General features: G+C 38.2%; 1 protein-coding gene across 1 annotated transcript in view; it reads right to left on the bottom strand.

Moving 5' to 3' along the window:
* Positions 1-19841, bottom strand: part of ttc7a (tetratricopeptide repeat domain 7A) — a 69577-nt gene that overhangs the window by 36597 nt on the left and 13139 nt on the right. Inside the window, exons 4-15 of the mRNA XM_033979763.2 lie at positions 18072-18202; positions 17362-17489; positions 16477-16555; positions 15762-15931; positions 14849-14912; positions 14419-14556; positions 11075-11158; positions 8862-8966; positions 3672-3789; positions 3428-3485; positions 2817-2889; positions 2593-2753 (exon numbers count right to left, since the gene is read on the bottom strand). Of these exons, the coding sequence (XP_033835654.1) occupies positions 2593-2753; positions 2817-2889; positions 3428-3485; positions 3672-3789; positions 8862-8966; positions 11075-11158; positions 14419-14556; positions 14849-14912; positions 15762-15931; positions 16477-16555; positions 17362-17489; positions 18072-18202 (1309 nt within the window). The remainder of the gene's footprint in view (positions 1-2592; positions 2754-2816; positions 2890-3427; positions 3486-3671; positions 3790-8861; positions 8967-11074; positions 11159-14418; positions 14557-14848; positions 14913-15761; positions 15932-16476; positions 16556-17361; positions 17490-18071; positions 18203-19841) is intronic.

Raw genomic sequence — 19841 nt, 5'->3', positions numbered from 1 at the left:
TCCCTCTCTTCACCCATCTAACCTCCCTCCATAGCCATTTCTCTATCTCCCCTCGCTCCCCTCCATCTGCCTCCCTCCTTCCTCTCTTACCTCTCCCTCACAGTTTCACTCTCCATCCTCTCTCTCTCACACACATACACACACACACTACCCCTTCTGTCTGTAGTGAGAGCGTGGAAGCCAAGAGTGCCCCCTGAAGGCCGCCTGGTGAAGTGTTGCATCTGAAATGATGAGAAAACACTTGAGAAAGATGATGCAACACTAGGAGCAAGAGTTAAAGTGAAATATGGCACTGAGTTTGGGCGGAGGCAGCACAGAAACAACAGACCATCAATATGAGGCAGAAATCTGTGAAGACATTTGTAAAGAATTATTTACTGATCCAATCTGTATGTGAGCAACACCCGTGAATCTAAACAATTGCACAATATTTCAAAGTGTTTCATAAGACTGCAGGTATTTTTCAAACTGTTGGTTTTAATTACACCAGATGACCTTCCGATGCAGGTAAATTGTCTCTCCAATGTACACTTGCTGCTTATGATCCAGATAACAACTATTTGATGACTAAATCAGTTGACGATTATCCCAATAATCAGTTAGTTGTGATGAAGTGATAATTGAAGTTGAACTGATTAAACCCAACCATCAAACTCTGACTTGAACCTCTGTTACAATTTTTACCCCACATCGGTATTTTTGGAACATTATATTCCAAACTTTCTTCTTTGTGCCACTAGATGGTGTGCTGAGCAGCTATGGATTACAGATTATAATGGCTTCCGGATCCTTGAAGTCTTTTCTACCATGGACCATTCCTGAACGAATGACGGATTGCATTGCTAAATTGACTACATATTTACATGCATAAAATGGCACAGTATTTATAAAAGCTACACCAAAAGTACAGTATTTTGTAATCCCCACTACCTCAAAGTTGGTTTGATCCCTGTCTTTCATTGTGTCTTTGAGCAAGAGACTCTTACAACCTTAAAAAAAGCAATAAAAGAGGCAATTTTTCAGCTATGGGTAGTCCTGCACAAGCTTAAAATCTGGATCTGGGTTAGGCGAGTACGGCTCCTGACAGGTTACCTCAGCGGCACAGAAGGATGGGTCAACTGCAGAGGACAAATTTCATTACGGGGACAATAAAGTCTACTTTAACCTTAGCTGGCATGTATGAATGCTTAGCCAAAACTATAATTCACAACTATAAACTTCAGTAGACAAATAAAGGACAGACAGATGTAGAGGAGACAAATGTGCCTATCTAAATATTTGGTCTTTTTCCAAACTCCCCTGGTGCAGTTTACAGGTGGGATCAGTTCTGGGACTACAGGGTCAAAGTCACTGAGGAACCGCAATGCAGGCTCCTCTCTGGCACGGCTAAATAAGGCTTCAACTGTGTGAGTGAGGGAGAGAGAGGGAGGAAGAGAGGGAGAGAAAGAGCGAGAAAGAAAGAAGGGTGACAGAGCAAGAGTCAGAGGGGGGAGAGAAAGAAAGTGACTGGGGCGACAAAGAGAGGGGAGATAGAGGTGGAGAGGGAGTGGGGGAAGGAGAGAAAGAAAGAAACAGAGCAGGAGAGAGAGGAAGTAAAAGATAGTGAGGGAAAGAAGGAAAACAGGGAGGGAAAGGGGTGAGAAGGAAAGGCAGAAAAAGGGGATGGGGAGAGAGGGGGGTGAGAGGAAGCATGAGGGAGAGGGAGGGAGAGAGGAAAGAGGAGGGGGCGAAAATGTGGAAGAGAGAGGAAGAAAGAGAGGTAGAACAGAGAAAGAGTGAAAGATGGGGATGGAGTACAGAAGTATAAGAGAGAGGCAGAAAGAGGAAGAGAGAGGGAGGGGGGAGGGAGAGAGAAAGAGCAAGATAAGCTACGACACTCAATCCCTGTAGAGAGAGAGGGAGAGAGAGAGAGGGAGGGCTACATCTGCACCAGTCAAAGGAGAAACTTAGAAGCACAGACACATCAGTCACTTGTGTCGACAAAATACAAAAACTGGCACCATGAGATATCAGTGAAACAAGTGGCCACAAATGGTATTGCAATCAAATCCAGCATATCATCTACACGCACTTTACATGACGCAAACACAATGACAAATTTTTACTTCATTATTCAAGGCACTGTCTTAAAAACATGAAAATAGAACTATTTCATTTTCTATGAATCTATTTCATTCATTTCATTTTAAACTCTAGTGGCTCAAAGTTATTCCTCACTTAACTTATGCATTCCCAGCATCCTAATTATTAACCACGATGAGTTTATAAGCACTTTTCACAACTTTTAGAGACCAGAGCAGAGTTTTGCCTCTAAGGTAAAGCTTATAATAACTAGCATGCTAATAGTGCACTTCCTGATCATTGGGGAATAAAATGCTGTATAATTATATGCAGACAGTACACAGAGGACTTATTTTGATGTCAAGAGCAGCTTATACAACGTATCTGTAGTGGGACAAGAAAACGTTTGCTCAAATGCATGAAAATAGATCATCAAAAATAATATAATATGGTCATGTTTCTTTTCACGAAAACCCTAAATGTTGATATCATGAAATTCGTAGCTGCATGATATTGCGTGTTGGTAGTTACTTGAAGTTGTCGGGGTGCTGTGTCAGGGCCAGTGTGACAGTGTCCAGCGCGTGTCTGTGGTGTTTCTGAGCGCTGAGGAGTAAAGCCAGCAGATGGAGTGAGAGCAAATCCTCTCCACAAAGAGACAGCGCCCTCTGCAGGGGCTCCATGGAGGCAGAGACCTAAGACAGGAAGATTAAAGAGTGAATAACATAACAAAGGTTTAATGTAATGTGAGACTTTACCTGACGAACAAGGGCAAGTTGTAGAGCCAGGTACATTGCAATCTGTGAATCCTGAGGGTCCAATGAATGAGCTCTGAAAAGGAAGAGAAAACCCCAAATGTTTGTTATTATTAAAGTGGCCGTATCCAATTATTTCATGAAATAAAGTAAAAGTTGTTTTGCCCCTGTACAGATGTATTTTAAAAGCGGGCCTTGGGTACAAACATGAGACTGCTGTCTGCTGTGCTTTGTAGTCTATGAACCATAAGTATTGCTGGTGCCCTGTTTGCATGCTAGTTGTTGTTACCATTACTATGATGGCAAAACAGCTCTGGCCTCTAAAAGTGCTTAGAAACTCATTGTGGTGAATAATTTAAAGCTCTGTGCATGTTTACTGTAAAAATAGTAGAGGACAAAACCATTAATTTAAGCTTTTTGATCATTTCATCCATTCAAACTGCACTTGCTATTTGATTGTGATAAATTGTACAGCCTAAATGTAGGTGCCCTAAGTAGGGATTTGTTTCTACATGGCACTTTATAGGAAAAACCTCAAGTAACACCATACTATAGAATATATAGTCCAAAAGTACAGTTGAAAATATGTAAAATGAAAAGGCCATATCACTTACTTGTTAAGTGCCTTTAGAGCTCGCTTGTTAAAATTATCTCGGTCTGCTTTTAAAGAAGCTGTTATAGAGGAAAGTACTTTAGTTAATACAATTTTCAGCATATGTCTTTTCTGTTGACATGTACAATGACATAAAAAAACACAAAATATATGATACAAAAATACACAATTCAAGGATGAGCAAAGGCCGAAAAGTACATTCTTAAGTCAAATTATGATTTTACAGTGCATATTCACTGTGTTACCTTCAGTGGCTTGCAGGCTGCAGCAGAGCCCTAAGGCCAGGTAGGCTCTGGGCAGAAACTCTCCAGCCTCCTCCCCCATGGACACCACCCTCTGGGACAGAGACAGGGCCTCTTCATACTGGAGACAGGAGAAATCAGTCACTCAAGGACACAGTCTAAAGTTAAACAGGTACAGGACAAAGCGGAGGAGCCAAAAAAAGCTTCAAAGAAATGACTAGAATGGCAATGTCTACAGACTGGAATCGGACATCATCTTGCGTTATAAGTAAGCAGCAACTGACAATCCAAAAGGATTAAAAAAGGTAAACAAAAAAGCTGTAGATCAACTATTACAGAGCTGAGCCATTACAGGTATGTTTTATATATGCGTCAGAGAAGGAGTGACGGCAAATCCTGATTTATACGGTAGAGATACGACCATTTTTTAACAAAATGTAACTGCTGAGATAGTTTTTTTTTAATTGCCACATCCTTATTTTGGGAATCACAAGTGAACAATGTATCCTGGTTAATCTGGAAATCAAAATTTCTTACAAGTGATGTGCTGACCACAATGCCACCATGACACACTCATCATTCATTCATGGGTTTCAGTCACATCAGTTTTTGAGAAGAATAGTTAATCGCTATGGCAGTGACCCTCATTTCTCACCTCTCTGAAACCCATGAATACTACTATAGAGAATAATGTACCACTATGTTGCTAATGGTAGTAGCTCATAACAAAGCTACACATCTGTAGTAGCACAACTTTATGGCCTAATTATATACTCCTTATCTTATAGCCATCACATGTTTCCTACGGTAATTAAAAAATAAAACTTTGAAAAGCTTTGAGCAGCTATTTTTTTTAGCCTTACTGAAACCACTTTATGCATCAGAGTGACAGCAGAGGTGAAATTATAAAACATGAAATACGTGTGTTTGGACAGTGGTCAGGTGGGCTACAGTTCAGTTCACCTCTTGTTTCTCTATCCCTCTCCTTTTTCTCTCATTCTTTCTCTGTCTCTCTCTCTATTGTGAGTCCAGTACACAGCCAGTCTTTAAAAACATAGTCCCGTGCACATCTAAGGATTAGTAGCCCCTCTCTCTCTCTCTCTCTCTGAATGATGTCAAATAGGAGCTTGTTGCAGTTGGCGAGTAAAAACCTCGTGCCCTCCAAAACTGCTTTTTAGGAATCGAGAAAAGCCGCTTTGCTTCTTTCACAAACACAATCTTGAGCAGATGTCAGAGGACGGCCTGAGGTGTTACTAAGGCGCTTTTGTTGAAGCTAGGTTCATGGGAGACTAAAGTTTAATACTGAAATGGTGGATAGATAAGAATTTGATGGTATTTGGCATTTAACTGTCAGATTGCAGATATTTTGACCCGATTTAAGGTTAATGTCTCAGTAATTACTAGGCCTATCCTCATGGAACAAAAAACAAATTCAATGGTTACATTAATTATTTTCTCATTAGCTCATAGTAGCTTGAAAAATTGGTTGTAACATTTTGTAGATTTTCTGTTGATGTATTTATTTCTAACAGTCAACTACACCTAGACTTGGTCTCTGCCTCCAAATGAAATTAAACACTATTTACATATGCAAACTGCATGACTGCACTGTCATGCAACCATTGACAATTACTTATTGCTACAATTGAACAAGTCCATGTAGACACCAACAAAAAAGGCAGTAGTAGGTCCAATTTCAACAAGATGAAAATTCCTCATTTCACCATATAGTAACTACAAATGAATTACTGTCTTTTTTCAGATATCACATGCTGTGTATTGTTACAGAGCTAATTAAATAAATAGTATCCATATTTAGGCTTCTAATTGCCTAGACCAGTGGTTCCCAAACTGTGGTACTGGAAAACCCCATGAGGTATGCAGAATGACCCAGGATGATTGCAAATAGAGTTATGGAGAAAAACATGTCATGTTGCTATTTTGTTATGTATTATAATTCCTTTTTGATGGGAACTTTATTGTATAGCCTAGAATAGTCTAAATTATTTAAATGTAATGCACATGACTCAATATAATAAAAAAAATTCACTAACTATTAGAGATCGTATTATATGTGCATTGTTTACAGACATTTTCTTCCAATGTCTCAGTGTAGGGAGTACGTCATGACTATAAAAAGTTTGGGAAACACTGGTCTGGACCTCAAAGTTAAATAAGGGCACAATATATTGCATTCATAAAATATAGCATATACTTAGATGAATTGTATGGAGAATGACAGTGGCCTAGTTGGTTGTGATGTAACTGGCCCATGCCCATAGTGTCCTATTGTGATTAAGGCTTAAGCTCCTTAGAGACTGCAGCTGTGGACAGATGTGCTCCGAGCCATTCTAATCCTGACCCCTTCTCTCTCTCTTTTCCTCTGTCTGACCTGTATCACTGCCCAAAACACTGTTCATGTGACCTACCCTCCCCCAACATGTAAATATGAGGTTTGCATAGGGCTGCACAGTTTTGGGGGAAAAAAACTGATTAGATTTGCAGTTTGTGTTTAAGAAGTAGGATTTGGTTCAAAGTGCACATTGTAAGCAACATTTTTAAGAGAAGATTAAAATATGAATTGATGACCTAATATACCCACATATTTCAGAACATGTTTTTAGAGGTTTAAAAATACAGCTACAAGAAGATTCTTTACTATGAAGATTGGATATTTATTATTTCTGACTATAAATAATTGCAGTGTTGGCAATTTCATGCAGGTGACAGGAGCTTAGACCAGAAAAGTTACATAATGCACCTTTAAAAACATATTCATAGAGGAAATTCAGTGTGCTAAAGAATCACTGTTTGCTAGATATAAGAGATATAAAAGCAATATAACAATTGTAGGTTATTGTGTACATTGTCTATTAAAAGTAATCAAGCAAATGCCACATAAAGACATTAAAAGTAAATTCATGGTTTGTATGATATCTGAATGACAACAAGGCACATTTTAGCAAATTTCAGATGGAATGTCAGAATTTTCGCTTGGGAAAAAAATCAATATCACCCACCTCTGCTCTTTGTATAAGTTATTTCGATTGAGGACTAAATGCACTGGTGTGGATTACATCAGTCTGTGTGCGTGAGGCGAAGGTCGCATGCAGATTTGTGACGACTCATTAGCTCCAGATGGACAATGGGCCCTGATCTTTAATCTGTGAATTATAGAGCTTTACATTACCAGTCCACATCCTGGTTTTTCAATGCAACACCAGTCTGGCTTCACTTACAGTCAATTTGAACAGCTCTGAGTGTTAATGCAATTTAATTTCAAAACTAAAACTTTAAATATTTTACTTTTTTTAAATTTTATTAACAAATGGGTTTAATAAGACTTACTAGTTTTAACATCTTGTGCAGTATCACATGTCATTTGATTTTATACAATGTTAATTATTTATACAAATTTAACAAAATATATATTTTTATGAATAAGCACTGCCCTTATAAAATAGGACTACTTATATTTAAACTTCAGTATTATTTGCTTCCAATATTTTAATTCCTAAATATATGGCCAGTGATAGATTCTACAAAAACAACTGTATTGACAACATCTGCTACTCCACACTGATCAAATCAGCAGTTTTACTATAGAAGCTGAACAGTGCCCCCTACAGTTAATCACTGAAACAATAATTCCTTGTTCCTGGGGAGGGGCAATATATAAAACATGAATGTGTCAATATTTTTACTTATTCAGATCAGATGACATTTGCAATCCTTAAAATGTGCCTGCAGTTGTGTTGGTTGAGTTTCAAAAATCACTTAACTTTATGTACACTCATTTGTTTTAGCTTTCTACCATATTATACCATATTCCCTCATCAAAAATCACATGCCTGCAGAGGTTTTAAATGTCATCCATGCATGTTTCAGTAATTTAGCAATCTCACCCGGGCCCTATTAGAATCGTCCTTATGGTTAGCTGTGATCCTGTGCAATGCTCAACCTACAAGTCTACATCACCCATGCTCCCACGTGCCAGTTCTCTATAAATAAACAAAAGCATGATACAAAACTGTACAAAAAAAACTTGACAAACCTGATGCAATGTGCAACAGTTTCATTATGCACGCTAACTGTGTCGAGATAGCACTCTGAAGGGGGAGTGACTTAACATGGGGAGCAAAGGGAGGGGGAGCCTGAAATCAAAAATGAAAGTTAAACTTAAAAAAAATGTTAGTACGTTGTTTTCAGTGAATATACCATTTTAAAAACAATAAAAAGTAACACTGTGATCTAAATATGTTATGTGTTAGCAGTTAATACTCCATTAGTAAAATACCCCCTTGTTAAATTCCACACTGTAACTATTAGAGGTAATTTTTGCTTGTTTTCTTATTCTAAAAATATTCAATATAAAGTATTTATGTTATCTTGTATGTATTGCCCACCCCTGCCCTACACTTACTGTCCGGATTAATAAGCCCAAAGAGCCGTGTGTGGCCCACGGGCCGTAGTTTGCCCATGTCTGGTGTAGGGCCATGAACCAATAGATTATGACAGGTAAATGTGGAAGGACCAAAGAGATTATCAGATTACCGCAGCACTTGTTTCTGTTGCGAAATATTACACAGCGAGTCCACGTTTTGTCCTTGGAGTAAAAAAGAAAGATAGAAGTCTGAAGCTGTTTCTATCCAGTAACAACCATGACATCAATGCAAGGCCAAATTTGCTACTAAAGACTGCAAGTCTATGATAAAAAGGTGTTATTTTTATTATATAATACAAAGAAGCTTATTGTGGTCTTAATATGTTAAACAACCCTTAATTAGGGGTTGTTGATTTATAATACATGATGATGTTCAGCTGGCAGTGTTGCAAACCAAACCACAAATGTGCTAAAACATGCTTACAAAGGTCTTGGTTGAGGTCTAACCATTCCAGAAACCATGAATGAACCAAAAATGCCCTTGTTTTGTGGAAGAATTTTCATGGAGACGAGGTGACCCGACTAGACCCAAGTTACAGGTTACAATAAGAATGTATGTTTTAAACATTAAAAACATGTAATTGAATACAGGCAAGATTGATAAGATGTATGGAATACTGTGGAACATTCCAGGCAGACAGAAACAACCAGGTGGCTGGAGAAAAGTTACAAATGTTAAACTTGGCCAAAAAAACTAAATAGTTTTGGATAATTTCATTCAATCAAATGTTGCTTGTGCATGATTTTACCCAGTGCAGTTGTCCGATGCAGATTTTAGCAGCAAGCAGCGGCAATGAAGGGTCCTCTGGTCTCATCCGCGCACACTCCTTCAAAACGGACACAGCTGCAGCCCCCTGAATCATAAAGACACATGTTAGGAAGGGACATTCTTCAAAGGTCATGAAAAGCAGTTTGCCATTACAAAAGCTTCAAATACAACAGATGTCACATAGTTACACTTAAAGTTAGTCTTACTTGAGTAGTAGTTTCTTCAGATACTTTTTTAACTTTTACTTGAACAATTTCTTGGATCACTGCTTTGTACTTATAATTATGTTGAGTAATAGTACTCTTATAGAAAATAACTCAATTCTAGTTATTTAATCTGTAAATTGTTGAGTTGTCAAAATATAATGTCACAATATAATTGTTAACGTGGCTATCCAATATCATGTTATTTTATCTTAATATGCAGCTATATATCTAATTTTGATTGAATAATTACCATCTCAGTGAATTCAAGATGATGTTTAAAAAGTCAAACAGGTTCTATAGTAAAATGCTTGTAAAGGTACAATCTTTAACTTTTCTGGTGGAGGACACACTACCTGCTTGTTTCCATGGATATTGTTTAGCTTGGAATTTTCTACAGGATGGCATTATGCAGATGTCTCTATGGAGACAAGTTAGTCACACTATCAGGCCATAGTTACAAGTCAGATCTGTGCACTGCGCATCTTTTTCATTTTGGCAATAACTGAATAAATGCAAGAACATTGTGGAACGTTTCAGGCAAACCAATGACACCTATAGAGACGACAGATGACAGACCCCCCAATATGAAAAGTTACAAAGTGCAGCTTTTATCTAAGCCCACTCTTGTCACTAACATGACTTAGTTCCTGTAGACTCCACTGGTAGTAACTGTATCATGTTCTGTCCTGACGCAGCCCTCCTAATAGACCCATTTAGACACACAGTCATTTAATACAAGTGGGTCAATCATTATGTCCTGAAATAGTCGTGGGTCTGACGGCACTGAGGTGGGCCCTACTCCTTCTAGGGACCAGCCTATTTGCAGAGAGCTTCATTGATCTGCAGTGTCACCCTATCCCGCGCCAGGATCGATGTCTCTACCTCACACATGAACACGTACACACAGAAACACTATACCTGAGCATTACTATTTAAACAACATCCAACTTTTGTGCATCTGAGACTGTAGAGTTCAGCTTTTTGAATCACACGTAATATTCCTCAATGTTACAACAGCCTACACTACAAGGATTCAAAATAGTAATTTGGCCTGCAACCAATGTGTGCAGCTTTAAATGAAATTCATTCATAAACAATTTGTTATAACATAATAATATCAAAGTAAAGGAGAGTATTTAGTGTATTTATATGTATTCATTAGGAATTGTGTCAAACGTCTTGTGGTATTTGAATCTCATTCAGCCCTTACAGAACACATTTTGTGGATGATATATTTAGGACTTGTTTCCTGCTCCCACGGCCCATGTGCTCATCAGACAGAGCGGACATGTGTGAGAGTGTGTGTGTGGACGGATTTGTATTACAGTATGAGGACCCAGATCTGCACACAGACTCACATCATGGGTACCTGCCTCCATTATGTGACAGCAATCAGGCAACCATGATTTAAATTCTTTATTATTAAATCAACAACATGGTTTAAAGTTCAGATATGGGTTAAAATAGGTTAAGTTTAGGGTTTAGGTTAAGGTTAGGCAAGTAGTGATTATGGTTAAGGTTAGGATCAATCTTCAGGAAATGAATGGAAGTCAATGTAATGTCCCCACAGAGAATGGAAACCCAAAAGTGTGTGTGGACATGTGTGAAGTGGGTGAATGGAGACAGAGGAATGTAGAAGAGGACAGGACGGCGGCGCGTCCCAAACTCACATGTCTCCTCTGGGTGTGGCACAGGATAGTTTGGAGTGCGCAGCTGTGAGAGGTGAGAGAGGGGCAAAAGGGGTGAGAAGGGCTGTTGGCCTTTGATCGTTTAGTCCAGTCATTTCCCAACCAATGTTACTCACAATGATTTCAAATTTAAAAGAAAGGTGGAATTGAAATAGCACTTGAACTGGAAATGTTATATGTGGAACACCCCCAGTGTGGTGTCACTGCAAAGTGTCAATTAAGGCTCTGCAGTCATGGGGTGAGGTGAGAGGGGTGTGGAGGTTTGGGGTTCCTGGCTGTATTTGGGGAGATGACCTCACCTTCCCCGCGGCCATGAGGGACAGGCCAAGCTGGTGCCAAAGGTGGAATTCGTTGAAAGAGAATTTCATAGCTCGCTCCAGACACTGAGGAACAAAGAAGGGATGTGTGTTAGAGGAATAATATGCTACATGTATTATAATTTCCTTTTTTCAGGTTATAAAGTAGTGCCAATTTATTTGGAAAAAAAGTTGGATACATACAGACAATACAGACAGATAATGATATCCCAATAAGATGGTAACACACTTGGAAGTTCATGAAAGACGCATAGATGTCAATTTTATGTCTGTCCAAAACAATAATACTTAAACTTGCAGTACATTTAATTCATTTTATAAGTAAAATCTCATGAATTGGTTACTTTTGATCTGCCCTCTCTAGCCACTAACTACCGGTAACTGTGCTATTACAGGCTGTCACATAGAAGCATAACGTGTGACTGATTATGTCATTACTTCTACTTTAAAAAAATATAATTAATAAATATATGCTTATAATTCTACTATTCTTCTACTATTTTTTTAAGGTGCACTATGCAACTTTTTTGGTTGAGTACTCGCCATCTCCTTGTGTCTCTATGATGTTTTCGCTTTGCCTGGGATTTTCCCCAATATGACATTACATTTATCTTTCACCATGGAGACAAGCAGGTGACACCTCCATGTCAAGTCACATGTAAGATCTGTAGAGAGGCAAGCCTGCGTGATTTTCAAGAGATTTTTGCCAAAAAAATCTATCTAGCAGTTATTGAGTAACTGCCAGATAATTCAAAGCTATACAGTGGAACATTTTGAGAAAAGCAATAACATCACATGGAGACAAGTAGGTATCCACTAGAAATGCACCATTAAGACATAAGGTGAACATCTGAAAGTTTCTGGCTACATTACATTTAGCACTTAACAGAATACCACTGCTATTAGGCACATTTTGGGAGGTTTAAAAGCGTTTAAATGCCTGTCAGTCGCTACTTACCACCCACTCGCCTCATTCACCACATAAAGAGGTGATTGATGCGTTTGAGGAGCAGAGGAAACCACAGAGAGTTTTTCAATCACTGACTCAGCCACAATGAACCAGAGCCAGAGCAGAGCCTGAGATTTGATAATGAGCACTTAGAGAGAGGCTGCTGGACAGAGACAAACATGTCCAATGGCACAGTCTATGAACACTCATTTGATTAACAGGAGGTTTGAATTCATGTCTTAATGAGGTACAGAGACCAATGAAACAAGACAGAATAATCATGTAATGTGTTTAAGATTCTAATGGTTAAAGTAAGTAAGGTAAGTGTGGTAAGGCACATTTTATTGTCCCCGTAGGGAAATTGAACCTGTCCTTCAAAGCTAAGGGCGGGGCACCTGTCAGGAGCAGCCCTGGCAAGACAAATCCATAAAACGACTTTAAATCACTTTCATGACCATACACTTTTGTGCTATTTTCACAAAAAAATGTCATATAAAATAGTCACATTTCTTCCCCCAAAGTCTGAACTCTGCTCCAAACTACACACATAGTAATTTATAGTAATTATAAACCAAACTAGGAAACAATGCTGGTGCGCTGTTTTCATGCTAGCTGTGCTTAGCATAAGTGATTTAGTGTGATAGCAAAACTCCACACTAGCCTCTACACTAACTAGTTCAATTATTCATTCATTTTTAAGAAAACTAAACATCAGATACTTTCAACTCAGACCAAATGTATTGGTCTTTGTTCTAGTCTCTTAAGGTACAGTATTTCCATCTGAATTGATCTAAACGTCAAGGGGCTAAAAGGAGAGAGATTTGTCTCTGCCAAACCTTTTAATGAATGCCCTTATCTTTGAGACACAGGGATTAAGTGTCTTGTCTCACATCGTTCAGTCTTTTCTTATTTTTATCTTGTCCTCACACTTCCTTTCATCTTCACCTCAATATCACTTTATGTTGAGGTTTTTAACATTACTGATGGAGTCTGCAAGGCCTCCTTGTGCTGAGAGAAAAAACACTGGCTACGGTTACATGCACACTCAAAATCAGATTTTTGGAGCTATATGATTATTAAAATGACATGTTAACGGCAAAATTGGCAAATTTCTTTCTCATCATGGACCCTCTGATTAATCACATCAAATTTTGCAGTTTGAAAGTATTTTAATTAATTTAAGGCTCCAATCAGATAATAATCAGATTTTGGTGTGCACATAAGCTTAGCCAGTGAATCTCCCATAGAGTTACATAGACCACTGCCTATCATATGAAATAATGACATCACATTCTAAACCATGTACACAGATTATTTCAGTAATTACTGCACTGTGCACATTGGAAACAAGAGCAGTAGGACATCTTTGCATGTAGACAGATGGTACCGTGGAGCTGGTTGTTTTATGGTTCAGAGACTGAGATTGAGTTTCCTTCACTGTTAGGTCAAGGTGGAGGTTAAGGACCAGGCTAAGGTGACGTGTCAGGCTAAAATCAGCTTAAGAATGCATTATGTCAATATCTCCAATATTTCTAGTCTACACACACACACGCACGCACACACGTGTAGAGTGAGGATTATGAATGAATCAAATTGACATCAACTTCAGTTTTGATATTGCAATGAACTGCTCGTGTATCAGGTACAATTTTGAAAACTGGCACCAAAAAAATATTTTTGTTTTGACAAATTTAATACATTGACTGGTTGTTGCTGGTAACCTTGCCAGCAAAATGAATTCTCGTGATTTCACAAACTCTTAACGATCCATCAGGCTCCAATTGAAACATTCGCTTGTGATAGGTCTGAGACTGACCAATCCCAGGGCAGCACAGTGGTTTAGGTGTTTTTTGTGAGTTCGAAAACTCTTAAGAATCCGTCTTCAACAGCATGCGCTTTTCCCTCAACTGGATATAATCAAAAGTTAGATTTTTTAGGCTTGTTCTGCTGTTGTAACGCTTTGACCAATCAACGGGAAGTATTTGTTTAAATGCTCCAATCACTGGTGCCGACCACTTTCAACGAGAGTTATCCCAGGGTGATAAGTAAAACTGTATCTAGGGCTAGTGGAAATACAGTCTATTTTGTTTTTGACAAATGTGCAGAGGGAAGTGCCTTGTGCATTTGTACATGGGTAAGACGCTTGTGCTTTTCTCTCAAATGGATTTCATAAAAGTTTGATTTTTCAGTTTGCTACGTTGATGCTTTGATCAATCAGTGTGTATTTGTTTAAAATCATTGGTTCCAATTACTGGTTCCAACCACTTTCATTATCTTTCTAGACTATTAAGGTACCAAAAAACAGGTATTGCTCAGGAAAAAAATAAAAGGCACCGAGGTCTAGTCTAGCATAGTCCATCATCCATTATATCCTTACCTCAGACAGCATGGCGTACTGCCCCCTCCTGGCCATGCCGATAGTGAGCAGGTCATACACAGAGGAGGCGTCCTGCAGACTGGCCTGTCGAGCCTCAGCCTGATCAGGCATTCGGCTGAGCACTGCCTCAGCGGACGTCTACAAGGGCACAGGGAATTATCTTTATAACTTTTCTTTTTAGCTTATCTATCTTGTTTTCATCCAATTAGATGTGTTTTTATTGCCTTGAAAAACATCCATTATTGTGTGCAGGCTTGCCTCTCCACAGATCTGACCTGTAAATTGGCCTAGTGGAGTCACCAAGTTTGTACTGTAGATACCATGGATACCTTCCACCTAAGTTGCATAGTGCAGCTTTAAAATGAAAAACATAAAGTGATATCTAATGTATAAGCAGATTATAATGTGTGATGCAGTGTGTGGGTCTCACCATTGATTCTGTGATCAGCAGAAGTAGCACAGCCTCCTCTACCACGTCTTGGGGACAAAAGCACCTGCGCACAGGAAACAGGAAGTAAATTTAAGAAACAGGAAGTAGCTTGGGTCTCAGTCAGATCCAGGGTCAGATCAGGGTCTCGAGTTTCGGTAACTGAAGACTGTCTCCTGCAGTGGATCCTGTTCAGTCTCAGGTATCACACAGCACTCTCCTCTAGGTCTCCTCTTCCTTTCGCTTTCATTTAGGCTTGTCAAGATACAAATTTAAACTGATATTTTGTACTAAAGAGGCGATAAGGAAAGACGTTTAACACTCTCTTGACTTTGAATGACTTACTGTGCAAATATGTGTTACTGTAATGCAATGTAACCGTAGTCCAGATAAGAAAAGACACCTTTAAATGACCTCCCCTTTCATTTTCTGTTATTCAAAGCTCCATTGCATAACATTTTTGCCAAAAAAATAGACTAAAATACAACCATGTTTTTTTCATTTTGGATCTTTTGAAATTGCATTTTTTTTCCCCACATGTCATTGTTGCAGGCAATGACATGTAACAATGACATTGCTAGCGGGCTTGCATCTTCACAAACCTGACTCTTACAAGGCCTGGAGGAGGGCCTCGACCTCCATGGAGATGTTGTTCTTTTTGATATAATCTTCCACAATAAGACATAAAACTATCTCCAAGTTTGGTTTTAACTTTTTATGCAGGTGACCACCTATTCCAATTTTTCTGACAAGTAATGCAGTTATCGGTACAGTTAAATTTTCAATATATATTTAAAAGTGATTTTGATTCAGCTACGATATTCACGTAACGGATAAATAGATGGTTAAATGAAAATAAATGGTTAGATGAAAATAAAGACATTAAATTAAGTTATTCTTAACACTTCATCCGTACCCATCTGTGTTGTAGCGCAGTGGGGGCTTGACTGTGGGGTAGATGGCATCTTTGGAGGCTGCTGCCCCCTCTCTGTGGAGCCAGGACGCTGGAGGGGGGCCCAGAGGAGGCCAGTAACTGTCCTCACCCACAGAGCTCAGCAAAACCTCCGCCAGCTTTCTCGCTGCAGACTGGGAACACAAGAAGGCAAAGTTGTTGAATACTGAATAGTTCATTACATTTAAAAAATATTGTGTAATTAATTCTCAAAGAAAAATAGTATTTATGTAAACATTCTGGCACACCCATTCACTGTTCTATCTAATAAAACCAAAGGAGTCAAAGGACCTAAAAATTTACTTCTAATTCTACTTGTCTCTATGGCAATGTTGTTGCATCTCCTGGAATCTTCCACAGTATGACATTAAACTTATTTCTTTTAAATGTTTTTATTGCTTAGAAATGCTAAGAAAAGAACATGTATTCTAATGTGAGCGGGGCCACCTTTCCACAGATCTGAACTGTAATTCAGTCTGTTGATGTCACCTGCTTGTCGAAATAGAAAAGTTTAATGCCATACTCTGGAACATTTTAGGCAACCCAGTAACATGAGACATGGATACAAGCAGGTGTCCGACCCGCTACCAGAAATATTACATGGTGCTCCTTTAAATTAAATTAACTACATTGTTTGAAGATTTACAAGTTCAAATGGTTCTCTATCTGATAAACTGACCTTCCTGAAGTTTTGAGATCCGCGAGACTCGACCACTCTCATCACCCTCCTCAGCTGATGGGCCCCCTGAGCCAGATGCCTGCAGCAGACACACATACACTATATAAGGTCTATGAATAGTATATATAACATAAGCAACATACAACATATGTTTAAAACATGTCTATATTAACTAAATACAGGATGTGGAAGACAGGTATGAGAGAGACACAGACAGATTTATGACAGCATATGCATAATTTACATGAACAAAATTTACAGACATTTACAGACAATTTACAACATTTACAGAATTAACTGAAACATAAAGTACATTTCTTAACCAACAAACAAAATTGACTAATGCAACATTATGCAGATAGACAGAAGTAAATTAAGTTAAGTTTACTATACTTATACATTACTATATGGCCAAATGGGTCTGTTTTTATGTGCGTAAATATTTACTGTTGGTGCTGTAGGTTGAAACCGTCACTTCACTGGAGAACTATTCTGTACTGAATTCAAAGACCAACACTGACACCTAGTGGTCCCAAACAGAATGCACATTTGCAGTGTCCAAGTTTAATCTTCTGTAACTCTTACATTACATTATATAAGTTCAATTCAATTCAATTCAATTCATTTATTTTTGTAACGCCCAAAATCACAACAACAGTTGTCTCGAAGGGCGTTCATGTTTTGGTTGATGGGGGAAACCGGAGTACCCGGAGGAAACCCATCCAGACACGGGGAGAAACATGAAAAACTCCACACAGAAAGGCCTGGTGACCCGGGGATCGAACCAAAGGTAAGTTCCACATACCTTTAATGTCAACCAGAAAGACTAAAAAGTAATAAATAATGTAACAGTTTATGTAGAAGAGGAGCATGTGCTGGACTTACCCCCTATGCAAGAGACAGAGGTAGGCACTCTGCAGTGCAGCCTGGAGGAAGTACCCCAGTTCGATATCAGCTGGAGGGGGCAGAGGGCTGTGGGACTTGGGTGTTTTTGAGTGGGGTGTGGTAACATTCTGCAAATACAGGAGTGGTGTAAATAAAACTGTATGAGTTTATGCTGGTCAAATAACAACAACAAAACACATCCTACTTGTTACAAATAATAATAAACTGGTTTATCTAATGTCTGTGTAATTCCTCAGTCATCCAGGTAGGTTCCATTGCAAAGGAAAATGTTATTCTCTCAACTAGACAAAAGTTTTAAGAGTGAATATGTTTCGTCACTTAAGTTCTGACAGGTTACCGACAAGTCACTGCCTTATATCTTTCTGAAGAATGGAGCTTACTACACTAAAACAACAATACTTGTTTGCTGTAAGGAGTATTTGCTATTAGTTCATTGAGCAACCCTAAGGTGTGAACTGTCCCTGAGTCATATTTTTGCATGATCAGTCAGTTCTGACAAAAAAAAAAAAAAGTTCTGACAAAACCGAAGAAGCTTCTTGGATGAGTGGCAAATGTATTTGCTCCTGAATTTTCATTTTCTTTTGCTATAATTTATGGAATGTACATTTGAATATCTATAGAGTTTAGGTTACTTTGAGATTAATATTCCCTTTACCCATAAACAGAATAAATACAGTCTCTGCTCTTACCTTCTCCACCTCCTGGAGAAAAGACAGGGCCGCATCGCAGGCTTTGAGGAAACAGGAAAGACTCTCCTCTTCTCGCTCAGACAGACGAACGCGGGACACACCAGACACCGTCTGATGTGCCAGAGACAGACCTGAAGAAATAAAAACATGGAGTCAAAATAAAACAACAGCAAATGGAGATGGTGAGGACTAAATGTGAGCCTGGAAAGGTTATATTAGCTCAAAATATACATTAGCATTCACTCACATTTTTTTTGTTTCAAAATGTCTGATTTGCTGATAGTCTCACATTATGATTTTCCAGTCCATATAATTTAAAAATAATGTTCAAATAATGGTGATAGTTAAAAAGTATGTGGATATACTAACTCTATTTGACATCCATATTCAACATAGACATCTTATTGCATAGAGCCAGGAATTATTTTTGTCCAAAAAATGTAAATAATTGAAACCAAACAAATAAATTAAATTAGTAAACTCTGCTTATTACAGTTCTACAATACTCATGATAGTTCTCAAATAGGTCTCCAGCAAATTCTCATAGCCAAGTTCATCCAATGTTTTTTCAATTTTTATTGGACAGGAGCCCTGAGCCAGACGCCAGCCTAATCAAATAAACCCCCGCCCAAAGACAAGATACTATGGTCCAAACATTACCATCTGATTCACACTTAAAATAACAATATGGTTTGAGCTGACCATAAAACAAGCCTGAAGAAATCATTGTTTGGAAAATGCTGTCACTTTCAAAACAATTAAATATTGTAAAATAATTGGGGTTTTATGAAGGCTGTGGCTGTGTTCATGTCCGACCATCAGGAAATAGAGGAGCGTAATGACTTGATAATGAACAGTTTAATCAGATTATGTAATGTCCTGAATACTATTACCAATCTAATGCTCATGATGTCATACCATAGTTACAAAGAAAACTAGTTTACTGTAACAATTAACATCAATAACCTCTTATTATGTTTTAGCAGTTCTGGTTAAAGGTGCACTGTGTAACTTTTATGGTGGGGGGCCTGTCACCTGGGCTTTCCCCCGTGCAGATATTATTGTTTTGCCTGGAATGTTCCACATTATGATATTAAACTTCTATCTCAATCACCATAAAGACAATCAGGTTACAAGTCATATTTGTGGAGAGGCAACACCACTCACAATATTTTTGAGGAATAAAAACACCCATAAGTAAATAAATACATGTAGGAAGGAAGATTAAGTGTTTTGCTCGAGGACACAACTGGCAATTTACGCCATGCCGGTACAGTTCACACTAATGCAATTGTGACAAAGTGATTACTGAATTAATCAACAGATAATTGTTTATTATTATACTATACTATACACAGATTCAACATATATTTTGTGAATTCAAAACCTGTTTGTTTGTTAGTCAGCATATATTTTATTAGTCTAGTAAATGGCACATAAATATTTGGAAATATTTGATTGGATGACTTATGAACAAAATTAATACTAACTTCTCCAAAATGACTAATACTCATCTAAGACAATAATAATAATAGTCTAGATCTCTGGATGTGTCTTAAATTTACTAGAAAACCTCAAAAATAAGGTTAATGTGCAGTCAAGAAGGAAAAGCATTAAAGAAGACTTATTGTTCTTGTATCTGCTACATAGCTATAATCTATGGCACCTGTGGATCATTATGTTATAATTTGCACCATTTTAAATCCCAATATTTATCTAAAACTCTAAAAAAGTAACAAGTCCACTGACTTCCACATTAGAAAACTGTGG

Source organism: Periophthalmus magnuspinnatus, chromosome 15, assembly GCF_009829125.3.
Source record: "Periophthalmus magnuspinnatus isolate fPerMag1 chromosome 15, fPerMag1.2.pri, whole genome shotgun sequence".
Lineage (NCBI taxonomy): Eukaryota > Metazoa > Chordata > Actinopteri > Gobiiformes > Gobiidae > Periophthalmus > Periophthalmus magnuspinnatus.
This window is presented reverse-complemented; position numbering and strand designations above follow the sequence as displayed.